At 49.6% G+C, this 18,790-nt stretch overlaps 1 protein-coding gene across 1 annotated transcript in view; it reads right to left on the bottom strand.

Moving 5' to 3' along the window:
• Positions 1-1,445: 1,445 nt before the first annotated feature.
• The window catches only part of LOC134022773 (protocadherin-15-like), a 105,874-nt gene continuing 88,529 nt past the window's right edge, over positions 1,446-18,790 (bottom strand). The window contains 9 exon segments of the mRNA XM_062464522.1: positions 1,446-2,872; positions 3,333-5,333; positions 5,542-5,650; positions 7,096-7,169; positions 7,374-7,412; positions 7,991-8,012; positions 14,857-14,967; positions 15,269-15,277; positions 17,290-17,508. Of these exon segments, the coding sequence (XP_062320506.1) occupies positions 2,267-2,872; positions 3,333-5,333; positions 5,542-5,650; positions 7,096-7,169; positions 7,374-7,412; positions 7,991-8,012; positions 14,857-14,967; positions 15,269-15,277; positions 17,290-17,508 (3,190 nt within the window). The 3' untranslated portion in view covers positions 1,446-2,266.

The following is an 18,790-nucleotide window of genomic DNA, read 5'->3' as shown; positions in this document are numbered from 1 at the left end:
ATAATAAGCTATCCTTAAGGGCATGGGATTAGTATCTCCAGGACATTTTCAGATCTAATCCCATGCCCTTAAGGATAGCCTATTATACTACATCTCTTCATTTGATTATTGTCTTCTTTTTCAGGACAGGACAAGGTCTGCTGATGTTCTAGTGTTCCATTCTCATAGGTAGTATAGCTCTCTTTCAACAGATTGTGCATGGTGGGTGGTTTACAAACCAAGGTGATAATGGAGACTGTGTGCCTAAATGTGAACTGATGACTGCATCACCCATTCATGCCCTTGTACAATGCATTTTTATAGTAAAACTCATAGACCTCTGGTGACTGCCTTACCATCTGCCATGCGACCAGGATTAAAGCATGGATAACCTGTACCCTGAGATGAGCAACAGGAAAACCATGTTGGAAAGAATGTAATTACTCAATACTGTAGAACTCATTCAGACAACATATGTACGTACAGAACTACAACAGGAACATAACATAGTCTAAATACAATGACACTCGAGGAATGATACCATAACTCCTCTGCCTACACACAGCTGTACTGAATGTATGACCTAGTCATTTCAATAATCACTAGAGAGAAGACATAGCTGCTTTATGAATGTAACAAATACATCCCCCTTTACCTTCCCTGATGCCTACATAACAAGTACAGTCCAATTCTGTGCTCACTTCTGAAAGCTTATGGCGCCATCTTGTGGTAAAATTTACTTGACAGGGTTTATTGGCTTAGTATTGTGAGGGGGCGCAATCATGAAACCATCAAATTGCCACTCACTTTGACACAGATTAGAAAAGCCATTTTTGTGGGCAGTATTTACTTTTCTGTTCAGGATGCATTTTCCGGATCCGTAAACAGAATAGCTTAAAGGCTGACACGAGACGGCAGAGAGGATTAAGACATGGTTGAGACATGACCCCTCTATTTCAAAACCATCAGCCAGGGTTTATGTTTTCTATTTAAACTGCCCACAGACACATTTTCAGCTGACTGACAGGTGGAATATCACACCTTTGAAAGACGATTAGCATATACTAGTCTGCATAATTATCCATCAAGCCATGCCCTTCAAAGGGAGGAGTCTAAGCTCTGAGGATACTAGAAGTTTGGCCGCTGTTGACAGGAAGTCTGTCCATTTATGACAGGAAGTCTGGGACACTTGGTGACTTTCAATGAATGGGACATTTGGATTTAATCACCTGTTTTGAAGTATAGATTGAATTCCTTTAACATCATTCAAGTTGCTCATACCTTCTCATGATACACAGAAGTACTTAGTGTGGTGGTCTCAGATGAACTTACCTTATTAGTACTTCAGTTGATCATAAAGCTCCATATTGTAGCAGTTAAAACTTTATTGTTGTGTAAGTTACATTATTTGGTTGTTTCCTCGACTGGAGGGACCTGATGTCTTTAGAAAAGATCGCAAACAGAAGGATTTTGCATCATGTTTTAAGGAGTTGAAAATACCACATTCTGTAATTACAAATGTCAATAGAAAAAGAAAATCGATATGACAATACTGACTTAGTTGAAATACAGTATTGACAGACATGGTTGTGTTATGTCTTAATGTCATAGGTTAAAATTCTCAAAAAGCTTTGCTCATAGATTTCATTGTTATAAAAAGACAAAAATAATTTCATAGATTTTCAAAATTATTTCAAATGGTTAAAGAAAATAATAAGACAATCAACAATGTTTCATTACTTGCAAATAAAATCACGTAGCAAAATACATTTTTCACTGCATCATATATATCACAATTGAATCATATCATAATATAATCATTGCTCTGTAATATTCATAATATCTATATTATTCTGGTATTAGACATCTCGTACACCAACATTGTGATTAGAACTGCCAAGACCCCTGATTGAAAAAGAACACTTACAAAACGTGGAATCAACAGAGAGATTATGGAGAAGACCTCCATAAGGAATAGTGGGTTGTAGCCAGTCACCGCTCACATACTCCAGTTTTCCATGTCCGAAGAAAGCATGGCCTCTCAACAGTTAATCCCATAGTCTTACAATAGCCCTCATATACTATCTGCTAATAAAACTCTATCAAATCATCCTATAAAATAGTGACATCCTTCTATCAGTGCAGTCACATTGCCCCTCCGTGCCTGGACAGTGATTGGTGCTTGTAAAGCAGAGACATACAATCATTTTGCTCCATTTCGCTCAACCGAAACCGTAACAGCATGGAAAAGGAAAAGGTATGAAAGCTATTCTCCAGTGGCGTCCAGTTAGAGCTTAGTCATTGGTATGTGCAGGCTGTTCCAGGGGCCCATCCACAGCTCCTCCTCATCCGAGAGCATGTGTTCGCTGTGGGACTCGGCAGTCTCTCGCTCCTCCTTGGGGTCCACACAAGACTCCTGCTCCTCAGTCCCGTACTGACCACCGCTGCAGTTCCTCTCACTCAGGGCCTTGGCAATGTTGGACTTGGAGCAGATGCTGTTAAGGCCTGTGGTGCTGGAGCCAAGGGAGCCGCCAGAGATGCGGGTGTTGAGGTTGATGTCCACCGTGGAGGAAAGGCCCACGCCCGTCCCGTTTCCCGTGCTCCCTATGCTGTTGAGGGGGAGGTTTTCTTCATGGGTGACCCCCAGCTTGTCCAGTTTCTTGAACTGCTTGCCCAAGCGGCACGGGGAGCCCACTTTGAGGTTGTTGGGGTGGCCGAGCCTCCTGGTGCGGACGATGGTACCATTCTGGGAGAGGTAGACGTTCCCGTTGATGTGGCTGTGGCTGTTGGCGTTGGGCGTCCGGTGGCGCTGGGCCTCGCTGGTGCTGTCGTCTCCTGTGGAGCTGCTCTCGTAGTCCCGGTCCACCACTAGTTTGACACGCTTCCTCCCAGCCTGCGGAGAATGTCAAACAAGACTGGGTCAATATACAGCTCTCTCAGAACATAATATGAACGGCATGTGTAAAAGTAATATCAAGAAGAAGAAGAAAATGGGGCATTGTATTATTGTGTTTAAGCACTCTAAGCCGGCAGGGTACGTTTTAAATCATTTAAGAAGTTGCATCATAGTGAAGGAACATGAAAAAGGCCCACTCCATAAGCGATAAGGAAGATATTGAAAAGAGAAAAGGTCAAAGCAGATGAAACAATGCATCATTCAGTGAAATCCCATGCAAAGACTCTTTCCGGAAGTTTCTGTGAAAACTCACACAAATTGAGACTGAGAGAGAGATAGAGCTGCATAAGTAAGCACTCCAGAGACAGCACTCAGAATTGAGGTCATTCCCATGCATGTGGTCACTTCACTCCAGTCAGTCTTACTTCCCAGCAGACCGGCTGTGCCCTCAGAAAGCCGTGGAGTTTCCTTCGGATTCAGAGCCGGTGTCGGAGGTCCCTCCTTTTCCCGACCTGCTGGTAGCAGCCGACACAGAGCCGTGGGAGCTGCTCTCTGAAGTGATGGCATCCTCGTCCACCTCCGTAATGGGGGACAGCCCCCCGAAGGTCTCCTCCTCTGAGCCACTGGCTTCAGCCTGGACCCCAGAGTAGGGATTGGAAGGCCCCGCCACCTCGGACACCACACTGGACCTCCTGGACGCCTCCCCGTCACTCGGCTCACTGGCCGATTCCTTACTCTCGTCCGCTGTCCCGCTCGCCTCCCCTTCGCTCTCCTCCGCCTCGCTCTCCTCGTCGATGGTGCCCTCTGAGGAGTGGGTCATGACAGACTTGCGGGAGCGGTGGCTGCCTCCTGCAGACCTGGAGGAGGTGGAGCTCTGCTCGCTGACCAGGGACTGGTTGTCCTCCGAATCGCTGGCCTCCGATTCAGACATCTGGCTCTGGCTGGCGCCGCTGAACACGGAGCCCCCGCTGGCCGTCCCTGTCCCCGACTCGCCTTCACTCTCTGCACTGGACTTTTCTGAGTCCTTGGTGCTCTGTGAAGACTTCATAGAGGACCTCTGCGAGGAGCCAGATTGGGAGGCTGCACTACTGGCACCGCTACCCGAACCAGAACCACTACCGCTGCCACTACCACTTCCCCTCTCACTACCGCTGGCACTGCCACTGCCAGGACCGCTGCCGCTACCACTTCCACTGCTGCCACCGCTGGCCTGAGTACTGCCGCCGGATTTCTCCGAGGAGGCCTGACTGGTGCCAGTAGCAGATGACTTCACAGACGAGCGGGCAGTGGAGCCGCTCTCTCTGGACTCCCCCGAAGCCTCCTCCTCAGACTCTTCTTCTGTGGCTGAACCTTTCTCGGTCCCTGATTCTTTTTCTGTCCCCGATTCTTTTTCTGAATCCGATTCTTTTTCGGATTCAGACTCCTTCTCAGTTTCGGATTCCTTCTCTGTGCCTGATGACTTTGCGCCAGAACCAGAGCCAGAGCCAGAACCAGAACCCGACTCTTTTTCTGAATCCGATTCTTTTCCAGAACCCGACTCTTTTTCTGAATCCGATTCTTTTTCTGTCTCGGATTCCTTCTCTGTGCCAGATTCCTTCTCGGTGCCAGATTCCTTCTCGGTTTCATCATCCTCAGACTTGGACTTGCTCTCTTCATCTGAATCCTCAGGATGTTCCTCCGGCTCCTCCTCTGAGTCCACAGTGCTCTCGTTGGCATCGTCTCGGTCCAGGTCCACCTTCAGGTAATCTTTATCCATGCTGCTCCTCTCAGACTCGTCGTCGGAGCCTTTCTCCTTCCCGCTCCCGCTCCCACTGGCCTCTGGCTCGCTCTCCTCCGTCACGCTGATGGACACCTTTGACTTCTTCTCGTCCTCGCTGGCGGCCTGCGAGGCCTCCTCGTCTCTCTCGCTGGCGGCCTGCGAGGCCTCCTCGTCTCTCTCGCTGGCGGCCTGCGAGGCCTCCTCGTCTCGCTCGCTGCCCGTGGCTGAGCCGCGGCTCACGCCGCCCTGAGACTTCCTGCGGCCCTGCAGCCGGCTTGTCATGTTGATGCGTTTCATCACATTGGACAGGCCGCCCCTGGCGGCGGGCACCGTATCGATGGGGCCGCTCGCCTCCGGACCGCCCGTCAGACTCTCCTGACTGTCGATGCGGCGGGCCGACATCAGCTTGGCGTAGTCCTTGTCCTTCTTCTTGGCGCCAAACATCTTGAACATTTTGGCTTTCTTCCATGGAGACAGGCCTGCGGCGGCCTGCTCTCCTCCCTTGCTGGATACCAGAAGTTTGCTCAGCTTCATGACAGACTTCAGCCTCTTGGCAGCCTTGGAGGGTTCTGCTGCCACCTCGGCCTCCGCTGGCACTGCCTCCTCAATCTCTCCCTCTGGGGGCAGGTCCCTGAATCCAACCCTCTTAGGCCCACCGCGGCCCCGCATGGGCCCGCCACCACGCCCTCTGCCTCGGCCCTGTGACAGTCACATGACTCCTCAATCAACCGTTGGAAATACTGATTATCCATGTTGGAGGTTTCACTGATTTTCAACAACAAAAAACACTGCACGAAACTGCTATTAGAAAAGTGTGCTGGTCCAAACAGTGTTTGATTAAATTGTTTGTTTTGATTCCAGCTATGTCTGTGTGCCTACTGTTAACCGGAGGGCCTAGAGAGGTTACCTCAGGGCCGTGGGGGGTGTAATAGTCGTCCTCCATGATCACCTCTCCATACTCGTCGTACATGGGAGCAATCAACTTCCTGCGGCTGCCATACTGAGGAAGGTCGTACCTGAGGGAGAAAACAAGCAGATTATCATTACCAGGTCCAACATTCGAAGAATACATTGTCATTGTATTTTGCAAATGAGTTGAAGGGTATTTTGTTTTTCGGGAGGAAGGGGGGGGGGGGTGGGACTTACTGCCAGGGGGCTTGGTGTAACAAGGCCTGAGAGAGTGGACCACAGCACATCTCTGTGAGTGATAAATGTGTGTGTGGGGGTGTGTGAGGGCTAAACTCTGTCCACATTACATGACGTTATAAATGGATGATCGAGAAGCCAATCTAGCAATCTGCATTAGCCTGGAGACGCAGGAAATGAGGAGCGCTGTGGGACTCCAATCCATCTGCATTACAGCTACATCGGGGTCAGACCCTCGGCAGCAGACTGAGACAGAGATCGCTGCTCCTGTTTCTGACCCATGGCCCAAGGATGCCAGAAAACATTCTGTACACCTCACACCGCTGAACCAGGCGGAACCTGGAAGCCAGCATTACTCGGCATTAGCGACACCTTGTGACCACGTGAGGTAGCCTCAGAGGAGAGCCGCTGTTAGCGATCGCTGGATTAAGAGCTTAGCAGCGGTTAAATTGCACTTGGCTCTTTAAATAGCAAGGGATGACAGACTCTCTGTGTGGGTTATCAAGATAGCAACTTCAGCAGCCATGACGGCTTTAAGGATGGGCAGTCTGTCAGATTGAGACACCAAAGCCCCGCAACATAATTACAGCAAGGTACACATGAAGGGCTAGGCCATACGCACACCCAGCGCTAATTAGAATTAGCAGGGAGGAGGAGAAGCTAAGTCGACGCGTTGATGAGTAAGCGACCAAGCAATTAAAGCATTTCATAATTTTGGCCGGCTGCCTCCAATTCCTTATAAAGCAGAGTAGCAGGGTTTAGGTTTGGTAGGGAACGTTCAGGTGGTTCTCCATTCTGTCAACGGACCAGCCGAACTCCTCCGAGGGTTGCAAATAACCTGACACGAAACGGGCCGAGTTCAACAAGCAGCGTTAGCTCGGCATCTGTTCGTGGCTTCCCAGCATCTGATTGGCTGGCTGCTCTCGGTTCTCTCTCTTACAGACCATATGGGTGATTCTGAGTGTGCCCACACCTGCCAGCCTAGCCCGACTCTAGCCAGCAGGCTGTTAGATAGAAGGCCCTGGGCTGAATCACTGATCACAGTTGGGGGGAGTGCAGAGGGCACACTCCAGGGGGTTACACTCATTGCTAATGGGGAGGATGTGATAAGTCATGCTCATCACGTTCTACAGCGTTTTCCCTGAATCGCTTCCCGTCTCCGAGGATTTCTCCAGCGATGGTGGGGGGGTAACATGGAAGTTTATGATAAATGGGTATAAATGATGTTTAACTATAAATGAACCCATGGAGATCAATTTCCCCCAGATTGGAGCAAGACTAAAGAGGGGCTGGAGGCTGTGTGTGCGGGGCTCACCCCTGGTCGTAATTATAGTAGTCCTGCCCGTAGTAGTCCTGCCCCGGGTCGATGCCGGACTCCATGGAGAGCTCCTACGATTCAAAGAGATGCGGAGAAATAAATCAGTACTGGACCGAAATAGAGAGAGTAAGAGAGAGAGAGTTAGAGGGAGAGAGAAAAAGGGATAGAGAAAGAGATCGTTTTAAGAGTGATACAAGGTGTGTGTTAGGAGGGTACGGTGTGAGTATAGGATGGATAGGAGAGGTCAGTGTTTGAGGAAAAGCAGACTGATCTACCTCAGGTCTTAGGAGAGATGGCCTCAGCAATTGTTGTTGCTGCCAGAAAGGAGCAGAGGGGAGGGAGAGGGGGGTAGGGAGAGTGTAAGGAGAGGGGGGAATAGGACAGGTATAGACTTTCATAGTCAAAGTGCAAGGTTGATAAGAAAGGAAAGGAAATTTAGAACATCTACAATCCTAAGGAGCTTTTGTCGACGATCAAAGCTGGATGGAGCATGCACGACATCAATGATGTGCAAAGGTCACAGGTCGTTCACAGGTCAGGATTTGCTCTATTTGCTCTCTGTCTATTTATGTCAACAAATGGCAAACACTCAGTCACTTAGCCCCAAACACTGCAACTTCTGCCAAGAGAACACAAGCATCTGGGTGCTTATCTGTCACTTGGCAGGGAAAAGACTGCAGTGCTGACAGTGTGCAATTTTTTTTACAAAATGTTAATAGTAAAGGTGTTCTCCAGCAGATCTCATCTTGATCTCATTCTGTGTATGTTTTCTATTGTTTGTGCAGTAGATAAGAATAATGGTGAAGGTGCAGTATTAAGCTCCCTGGAGCACAACACAATGACTCAGTGCACAATGCATTACATGGACATGCATCACAATCAGAGGGCCTACCTGTCTGCCATAGCCGCCGCGTCTGTGATGCCGGAAGGTGGGAGGAAATAAAATGGGTAAGTAGTGAGTTCAACTTGATGTGGACATTTCAAAAACATTTCAATTAAAAAAAACACATATGTTTCGTTATTCTTCTGGCCGGTCTAGGTGATTTCAATTCCACTTACGGTGCAGTTTCCTGTACGTCAGCCTGCGTGGTAATATATTTAGCATTTTTTAAAAGCATACATGCAGCACCACTCTTATCTACTTGACGCAGGCCCTTTTTCCATTATCACGGTAACGTCTGAACTGATGGGATTCAGTGGGTGAAAAAAAGACAGAGGAGGGAGGGTCAAGTGGGGTTTACTCAGACACTTCAAAATAACTCATCTCAGGCTTTGTGTATATTAAGGCTTTGTGTTCCAACTGTTCCAATGGCTAGCGACGCTAGGTCAGTTTCCCCTGTCGCTCCTTACATTCGTTTCTGCTTTAGCTTGCGTTGTTGCTTTGTCCTTAAAATACTCATCTATATTAGGCCTACAAGTACTGCGACTCAACGAAGGACAGTGATACGGCAGTCCAAAGTAAGCGCTGCCAACACTTAAGAGCTTCGGCTTTCTCTCCAGGATGCTAAACTGTTTCCCAGACTAGGTGTGAACGCAAGTCAATGACTTAATGAAGAATTGCAGGCTCGTGGGTTCACTGTACTATTGTACTACAACTGTGGTCTGTGTGGGATTGTGAGTAATGGGCACTCTCACAGTCTCTCAGATATATGGCCATGCTATGTTGTGAGTTCCTCTGGAGAGCTGTAATCTGTTATTATGGGGCTGGGACCAGAGTCAGGGCATGGGGGCCATACGGGGCCACACCCCCATGGAGGAAGGAGGGGGACAAGGCTGGGGAGTCCAGGTGGGGGGTTCGGGTGTTGGGGGGGGGGGGTCTGATGGATGACCCACTGGACTTTTGCAGCCTCAAGGAAACACCAAGACAAATGACCCAGTGGACAACCAGGTACAGTAGATTGCCAAAGGGGAGAGAGGCGGAATATCAGGGAAGGGGGGCACACAACCAGAGGAGATGTCCTCTCAGAATAACTGATAGACGCTTAAAGACTCCCATGCATCACCCACATAGCGAAGGGGGACAAGGTTTCCTCACTCGTCTCAGCCACAATCAATCCAGGCAAATGTAATGGATTATGAAGTGGACGGCTGAGAGATCGCTCTGGGATGCTAACGTATCACCCCATTATACAGGAGCTGACCACTAATCAACTCCCTTGACACACTCGTGCTAGGTGAATGAACAGCACCATGAGCAGACGGGCAAGAGCTCCGTAGATCCAACATTGGCTCAAACCGCATTAATTGCGGACGCTGTATGCATGTTAACCATTTGGCATGAACAGTCTCCAACATACGAACATGCCTTGTACTGTATGGGCAGCAAGACACCCTTCTTTTAAGATGATGATTACTGGTCTGGCTCTGGTCTGATTACCAAAGTCTCCAGTAAAGCAACAGAGAACAGGGCAGATGGGCCCATGAAATCATAACCAGTGGAGGAAATAAAGAACGAAGAGAAGAATAACATCCATTAGACATGACAGGTCTTGGGGTTGAGAGCAAGTGCTTGGCTATCAAAAAACAGCATGCACGCTTCTGGCCTCTCGACAGCCGAGATTACCCCCTTGTGATGAACACAGAATACACAATTAGTTGGTTTCGATTGGGCTATCGGAGAAACGCACGATGAATCACAAAAGTCTCCCCTGAGTGGGAAAGAGGTAGCAAGAAAGAGAGGGAGAGCGAGATAACGAGAGAGAGAGAGAGAGAGAGAGGAAGAGAGAGAGAGAGAGGGATAGAGAGAGGAAGAGAGAGGAAGAGAGAGGAAGAGAGAGACACACAGAGAGAGAGAGAGAGAGAGAGAGAGAGAGAGAGAGAGAGAGAGAGAGAGAGAGAGAGAAAGAGAGAGAGGAAAGAGAGAGAGAGAGAGGGGGGAAGAGAGAAAGAGGGAGAAAGGAGAAAGAGCCAGAGGGAGAAAGAGAAGGGGGTGGAGAGAGAGGAGGCGGGAGAGGAGGGATTAAAACACAGTGGATGAACTAAAAAAAAACTCTGAGACGAAGCTTTGCCACCAGAGTGTCAAAAACAATGGGAGCATAAATAAAAAATGAAAAAAAGATGGGTAAGCACAAGTGAAGAGAGGATAAGAGGAAGTAGAAAGGAGAGGAATAGTGTGAAGTGGAGAGAAAACGGTCGGAGAGTAAAGGACGGAGGAGGTGGAAAAGAGAAGAGGTGGGAAGTGAAGACAGGAAAGATTGTGACAGGTGGACAGGCAGCAGCCCTGCTGGTTAAAGATTGATCAGTAATTGGCCTCTTCCAGAGAGCAGGGAGACATCACAGTGACTACTTCATCATGCTGGGAGGATCTGGACAGACATGTGGAAGACAGATCCCAAGGGGGCTTCACTTTTTCTCCACTCTTCCACCCAAAGCCTTCACACCCAATGCTTTGACCGCAGCTAAAGATAACTATAAGTGGACACCTCATTGGCCTTCTCGAGTGTATTCGACTCTGTGTGTGCTGTATTTATCTGCGTAAAATCTTTAGGAACGTCCAAGGGGTTGATGAAATAACATGGCACAAATCATGACAAAAAACGGATTTGTCTGTCTCGACATGACCATGCCCTGTTTCACTGGCTGTTTCTTAAACTTACAAAGATCCATTAAGATGTATTAACAACCTGGATGTTTGGCTAGTCAGTCTGCAAAATACAAAATGCGACAATTCCATTCATGCACTATGGGTACACTCACTTCAAATGAGTTCATGTTGTTTAATATAAAATATAAAATCCTAATACGAAGACGGAGAATCCCCATTCAACTTTCATACAATGTTCTGTACAGCAGAAAATACAGGGCTGAGTCATGATGCAAGTGAGGACTGTGGAGGGACAGGGACAAAGATCTAGAGAGGCCCAATTCAAACATTCAAGCACCACTCCAGCCCTGCGGCCCGCTGATGGAGTTGAGTTTCGGAATAATCTCGCACTTGTAAAGGTTTTCAGTTAAAATAGGTTGATTCAAAAGACATTACACAGAGGAAAAAAAAACGTCCTACAAAAACACAACATGATCATAAAATGACATGTAGATACAGAAAGAAAAGACAGAGTGAAGACATGGAGAGATGGGTCTCAGAGAGAAGCGAATGGCAGTCAGAATGTGGTGGACTGGGAAGGGAACTGTTCGCTGAGTTCCTGGACCAGAGAGTTTCTGTTAGTGTTCTGTTGGCTGAGGTCTGGCTGCTCCGAGCCCCTGTTAGATTGGCTCGATTCAACCTCAGAGGAGCTTGTGTTGCTTTGGACGGCGGGGTTCCCGTCGGTTGTGTTAGGGCCGTCGCTGGAGGTCGACCCAGGTGGTTTGTGAGAGGCCTGTGGTTCCAAGGTCTCCTGGGACTGTTTCCTGTTGACGCGCGGCGCCTTGCGACTCTTGTCCACTTGACTGTACAGGTTGGCAACGGACTTCTCAAGGTCGGCCAGGTTGTGCAGGTTCTTCAGGATGCCCTTCAGCTCTCTCTTCTTCCCACCGTCGTCCGGGGGGGGCGGAGGGGGAGGGGTGCGGGCGGAAACGGGGCGGAGCGATGACACGGGTGGCAGGTTGGTGGGCACAAACTGCACAAAGGGCCGCGACCGCTCAACGCTCGGGGGGGAGGGGGGCGGGAGCGGAGGGGGAGGGGGCGGAGCCGGCCGCCTTGTGAGGGGCGGAAGGGGTGGAAGTGGGGAAGGATCGGGGGCGGACGGCGCCGGACCGGAGGGTGCAGGTGGAGGAGAGGAGGGTGGAGAGGAGGAGGGAGGGGAGGTGGCGGGAGGAGGAGGCGGAGGAGGAGGGGTAAGTGGAGGAGGAGGAGGAGGAGGAGGAGGAGGAGGAGGGGTAAGTGGAGGAGGAGGTGGAGCCGGCTGGTCGGGCGGGTCCGGGATGATCTCCAGCGTGATCTCGCAGGGCTCCACCGTCATGTAGCTGGAGATGCTGGAGCTGAACTTCCTGAGGACGGGGGGCGTGGGCCTCTGGGCGGAGGGCGGGGGGGACCCCTCCCCCTGAGTGATGATGATGCGGGGCGGCACGTCTCTGCCCACCGACATGGGGCTGCAGGGGCAGTCCAGGATGGACAGCAGCATCTCCGGGCTGAGCTCCAGCATGTCCACGCTGTCTCGGTCCCTCAGCAGGATAGGCGACAGGGAGCCACGCGACCCCCTGCTCTGCCTGGCGCTCCTCTCCTGCAGGGCCTGCTGCTCATACTGCCGCGCCTGCTCCCTCACGGACAGCTTGGTCTCTGTGCTGCGGCAGCTCGCGGTGTCGTAGGCCTCCAGGCCGTCCTTGCCCTTCAGGCCTGCCTGTAGGAGCTGCAACTCCCACTGCGCAGGGTCCAGCAGGGCCTGCCTCCCCAGGGCCTCGGTGCCGTGCGACTCGGCGCGCAGACGGGCGGGCAAGGTCCACGAGAATGCCGAGTGCGAGAGGGGGAAGTCGGGCGGGCCAGACCCCAGGCCGAAGGCGTCGGGGCTGCCGAGGGGCCCGTCGTCGTGGTACAGGGGGTTGGGCGTGGTCAGCGGGTGGCGGTCGGACATGAAGGTGATGTTGCTCTCGGACTTGGGCAGGTTGCCGTGCAGGGTGCCGTTGCCACGGGCAGCGAGCGCGCGGCAGGCGAAGGAGCTTAGCAACCTCTGGCGGTCGGCTTCCTCGATAACCGACTTTTTAGCCCTGCCCCCATATGAGTGGAGGTGAAGAAGAGAAAGACTTGAAACAAAGGTGGAAGATGGAGGGATGAAAGGGTGAGAAGGCAGAAGGGTGTTTGTGAGGGAGCTCCAAGCTAACTTACTACTCCATTCCTACTTTTGTCTATGGGACTCCTAGTATCATGGGCACAATGACATCAAACAATATTAGAACTCAAGTTCAAATCAACACGCTGGAATCTAGATCATGCTTTGGGTAGCTGCAAAAAGCATTAAGAGCCTTAAGCATTAAGAGATTAAAAAGCACAAGTTAGTCGCCCAATCCACAGGTGAACATACTGTAAATAATATTGAATCAAATCTCAAACCGTGTGCATCTGTTCAGCTGTGGCCATAACAGTTCTCACACAGTAAGAGATTACAATGGGATGCCAAAGGAAATGAAACATAAAGCAAGACTATGGCATGTCTGCCAGGGCTGGCAGGAGAGGATAGGAGGGATGCAGTCTAGGGACTATTGAGGCCCTGTAAACAAAGAAAGCTGCACTTTTTCTGATCTGGTAAAAGGAAAGCTTTTACGTCATTGTGGTAGGAGAAATCCTCACCTGCTTCTTACATATTTCCAATCTGTCATTGAGGTTAGCCTTAACACTACTGCAGAGAGCTAATGCACTACATAAAGAGGCTTATTCAGAACGCGTACGTCTATGCCTTGATAAATGCCGAGCAAATGTCAGAGAGCTTGAATTCATACATGTGCGCTAAAATAAAGGATGGAAGCAAGGCGGGGGTCTGGGCTATTAATATCAGTAATTTTCTTCACATGGAGAATTGATCTCGTTGCTGGATCAAGGGGGAGGATGAGAGCTACTTACTGCAGTCTGAATCCACAGATGGGGAAGAGAGTGAGATGAGATGAAAGACAGACAGTCAGAAACAGACACTTGTTAGACAGACAAAGCACAGACTGCTGGGGTACGGAGTACGGAGTATAGCTCCCACGAGCCGACTCAACTTTTAAAAGAGTTTATAAATTGGCTTACTTAAAGAACGCAAACAAACATACGCCCACACGCACATGTTCTCTCACGCAGGAGAACATTTGAACAGTGCCTTAATGTTCTTCTTTTCAGGATCATCTCCTGATGGGAAAAAAAGCCCCCAAATAAAATTGTTTGGTTGTTTTCCCTGACAGCTCTGCTATCGTGGGCAAATTGAACGCTTCTGCCACATGCTGACTATTTGTCAACAGCTTCAGTAAAATGAAGACCCTTTCTAACCTACCGTTACATTTCCATTATCACATTGTTATGTGGAAACATATAAAATCAGACACCATTAAGGTAGTAGGGCAATCGTCTTAGAATGCATTACATCAAAATAACCTCACCATAGGGGGCTTTTACTGATTCTATCTTGTTTAATCTAAAAACATTAACATTTCATTGCACCTTTTAGGATTGTATTTAACATGAAAGGCGCAATCGGATTGTGTTAATGGAAACACATTCAGAAATCATTGAGCTGCTGAGCCAGTCAACAAAGATAATAGGCCAACACTGGGAAAGAGAAAAAGTAATTTACCGCAAAATCAATTACCCAACAAAAGACGGGCCAGATGCGGTGAGCTCTGTAGCTAGTAAATCTTGGCCTCTTTTTTTTATGAGAGCCTCAACAAACAGTCTCACCTTGAAAGTACTGTAGTCTGTGCTGAAACCCATCTGCAGTCTAATTGGAAAGGGAATAGACTCCGACCCTCCTCAAGAGCTGGACTACAATAGACTAGACATTGAACCCCAATAACAGCTAGGCTATGATAGGCTAGACCCAGACCCTCATTAACAGCTGGGCTGTGATAGGCTCGACCCACACCCTCAAAAACAGCTGGGCTGTGATAGGCTCGACCCGGAATCCCAAGGGCCCAAGGTGTGATGACCTTCTGTTTCAAGCTACCGGACATTGCTGAATACCGCACCGTAGCGACACTGGTAAAAACACCTTGTCTCATTTCCATCTCCTCTACTGTACCACAGGGTGGGCAGGGCTGCTGTGACACAGGGTTGTCCTGGGTCACGAGTCTGGACAACCTGTCTCGACACAGGAGCAGGGGTTAGTCAGGAGGCAGAGCGCCCAGGTTACTCACACGCTGCTGTCCCCCAGCTCCTCGTATAGGTTTGCAGAAGCAGGCGGGACCTTGGCTCCTGGTGGCAGGGCCCTCTGGATCCTGGCAGTCTTGGCACACTCTGCTTGTCTCCTGTGGAACGTCAATACGTTTAATCAGTTTGAGTTGTTGGAAGACAACTCAACTCATTGTTTGTCTTTGTTCTTTTTCATGGTATATTTCATCGGTCAGTTCCCATGACAATATGACTGAACTTCTTATGATTCTGCACGTGTCATTCAGCCGTATTTATGAAAGCATTTTACCCAAAACATTTATCATGTTCTCTCTTAATTCTTAAAGGAGTAGTCAGTAACAAATCCTATAGGTGATTTGCATGAACACAGCAAACCACAAGAAAATGATCTCTCAGACCACATAAATAGTAACTTACTCTTTGAATCTGATGGATGGTTTTGCGATCGGCAAGAGTAGAGGGGAGAGGTGGAGAGAGTGGACAAAAGGAAAGAGAAGAGAAAAACACAAGAAGATCCAGGTTACACAATTATTCGGCTCCCATAGTATAAATAAGAATTCAATGAAAATAATACATTTAATTTGGAATAGTAAAGAGTCTTGGCAAGCTTCTGAATCAATGTCGTTGTAATGCTGCGGATTGTTGAGGCCCTTTTGAAAAACACATTGCTCTTGGTAAAACAATGTGTATCATTCATGCAGTCCTTTTCAACTTCTTGAGATAACATCCAGGTCCTAGATAAGGACTCTTATGATACATCTCAGCCTATCTCACCTCTGGAGGCCTTGGCGACAAGTTCAGTTCTGCTTTTAATACCAAATACTCTCCTGCTGTATCTCTGAAATCTACAAACAAATGAAACTCAATACAACCTTTCTTTCTCTTTCTTTCAATACTTTTTCTCTGAGGTTCCTACAATTTGTGGTCCAAAACAAACTGCAATTACCTACAGAGTGTGATATAAGTCCATCAGATAGAAGCTGGTGATGAGGAAGAGGAACAGAGAAGCTGAAAGCGAATTTCTGCATTGGACATCACCGCTGTTACACAGGTGGGGGGTGGGGGGGGTGGGATGCCACGACCCCTTCCCATCAGCTTGGCGCTGACTACACCAGACACCATCCCAGGGGCTGTGCAGTTTAACCTCTTTTTGACCCAATGCTCTCTAAACCACTCTGGTTGACTTGATGTGTATCTTAGATTTAGCTCCCCAGAAACAACCATGTCCATCTCAATGGATGTGTTTCTATGTAAACATGAAAAAAAGAAGTGACCTAAAATGACCTCCCATATCAAACCATCTTTTTCCCAACCCCCCCCACCCTCTCCACAAAAATGCTAGCTGCTGTTCTGGTGTGTGTCTGTGGGTGGGTGGTATTGTGCGGGGGGGCTAATGTGACCATTAGCAGCCATCTGCTGTGACTAGCATCTGTGTGTTTTGTTCAGGACAACTGTTGTGCCACATCGGCTGTGTATAAACAATACCCAGGCATCAGTGTTTACGTAACACACTCAGCGGGTCCAAAGCCCGTCGCACAGAAGGCTCAACCCAACTCTGCCGCCGTCGCCACGCTTACATTACATTTACATTTAGTCATTTAGCAGACGCTCTTATCCAGAGTGACTTACAGTAAGTACAGGGACATTCCCCCCGAGGCAAGTAGGGTGAAGTGCCTTGCCCAAGGACACAACGTAATTTTGCACAGCCAGGAATCGAACCGGTAACCTTCAGATTACTAGCCCGACTCCCTAACTGCTCAGCCACCTGACTCCCCCACGCTTGTCAGTGTTTTACGACCCCTCTATTTTCCACATGAATTAGAACCGCCACGGTGAATGGGACCTCGTAGGACAGTGCACCTGCGCCTATGTGCCGTGCTGTAAGTGTTTTGTTGAGCGGTGGGTGCGTGTGTGTGTGTGTGCTAAGTGATGGGGGATCGGAGGCATGAAGATGCACTGTGACCGTCACAATTGGCTGTGGATATTTATCACAAACCAGTGTTAATTAATCTGCTTTCACAGAGCATCAACAGCGAGATTAGCCCGACAGTGTACGCAGTTAGCATGGCTAATTAGAAAACCAGAGAAATAGAGAGAGAGAGAGAGAGAGAGAGAGAGAGAGAGAGAGAGAGAGAGAGAGAGAGAGAGAGAGAGAGAGAGAGAGAGAGAGAGAGAGAGAGAGAGAGAGAAAAATGAATACCTGTTCCCACACACTATTCCACAGCATCAACAAACCACAGATGGGTAAGGGGAGTCCTTGGATGTCTCACTACAGAGACGTCCCCTCAGAGGACTAAGGCCCCATCTCCCACATTTGAAGGCGAGCCCAGACTCTCTAACGAGGAAAGCAAGGCTTTCGCGCGTCTACAAGGACACGGCGGCCAGTTACAGACCGCCGGCGATCACCACGGCAACGGTTGATTGCCTGCAGCACTCACTGTTTGTAGGTGACCATGACGATGAGGATGGCGGGGATGCAGCAGAGGATGATGATGATGGCGAGGGCGAGCAGGGCCCCCTCGGTGTAGCCCACAGCCTGGGCTGCCTTCTTCACGCTGGCCACAATGTCGGGCTGCCGGATCTCCAGGATGCGGCCCCCCAGGCCCAGGTAGGGCTGGAACTCCTTGTTGATGTCCAACAGCTTCCCATCCAGGAACCTAGAAAAAGCATGGGGACACTTAGCCAACAACTGACAGGCCCAGAAGTATGTGTCATTGCTAATGGTTTAAGCTCATATTTCTGTACCATTCCCCCCCGAACAAAAGTACTATGTCATTTTTTGGCGTTGGTTTTTTTAACAGCTGGATATCTTGTGATTTAGTCCCAGTCAGTGTCCTCCTCCGACCACGTCTCCATGTGCCAAGGCAGGGAGAGCGACCGCAGGGGGAGATCGTTCACGGTCCTCCAGACGCCCGCCTCTCCGGAGACGACCTTCCTCATTTAGGCAACGATACAGCACTCAAGGTGGCTTGAGGACACACGCACAGAACATCATCTCACCACCATCACGCCTTCTCTCCCCCCACTATCCACACAATCTTTTCTCTGCGTTAGCTGTCAGCCCGCACCGCATAAATACAACATGCGATTACCTCGGGCAGTGTCAGGCGAGAACGGCATGAACAAAGTGCTTTTCCCTCTCCTCTCTGGAATGCCTCATCCTTTACAGCTAGCTCTCATGGTAGTGGTAGGGGTTCTGGAAGTGGTGGTGAGGATGGGGGGCTTATTAAAGCAACAATAAAGCGGGTCGGTGGGAGGTGGGGGGGCGGGGGTTACCCTTACCAATGGCTCTCTACAAAGCTGCCACCTGTGATGAGAGCGCCGCTTTCCAGGCACTTTACGACCAAACAAGCGGCAGGTGCGGGCAAAGAGGAATCGGGCCACTCCACTGAGGGGCCGGGGGTAGAGAGATGATGGGGTTCCGATTAACTCCGACAGCCGTCGGTGAGGAGCAGTATCACGGCACGTCACGCACCTTTGTCTGGATTCCGCTTTCAACGGGGAAATAAAATATAACCAGTGGCGTCTTGAAGGAAAGAAGGGGGTGGGGTGGAGGTTAGCAGGAGGTTGGGGAGTCCTTCTGAACTGGGAAACCACACAGATGAATGGTGGGGTGGATTACACCGGCATGGAACCACCTGTTCCGAGAGGAGAAAGGGGGTGAGGGGGCTCTGGGCTGCGTGAGGCGAGGTCTCCTCAGGCAGGACAGTGGGCCGTGTTTCATCGTCTTTCTCCAACTGGGTTTGACAATACTGCTTTCTCCTCTAGCAGGGTGAGGACACCCGTGGGAGAGGCGGTTTTCTGTGGGGCTCCAGTGAACGACATTTGGACATGGCCCGTGGGTGGTAGAACAGTGTTTTACCTGCTGTGTAGGAAGAGAACCCCAGCTCCACCCATCCCCCCCTGCTGCTGCCAGCTGAAACACACAGCTGGCATTTC

The sequence above is a fragment of the Osmerus eperlanus genome, chromosome 6, assembly GCF_963692335.1.
Source record: "Osmerus eperlanus chromosome 6, fOsmEpe2.1, whole genome shotgun sequence".
NCBI lineage: Eukaryota > Metazoa > Chordata > Actinopteri > Osmeriformes > Osmeridae > Osmerus > Osmerus eperlanus.
The sequence above is the reverse complement of the archived record's forward strand: the minus strand, read 5'-3'. Positions and strand labels throughout refer to the sequence as shown.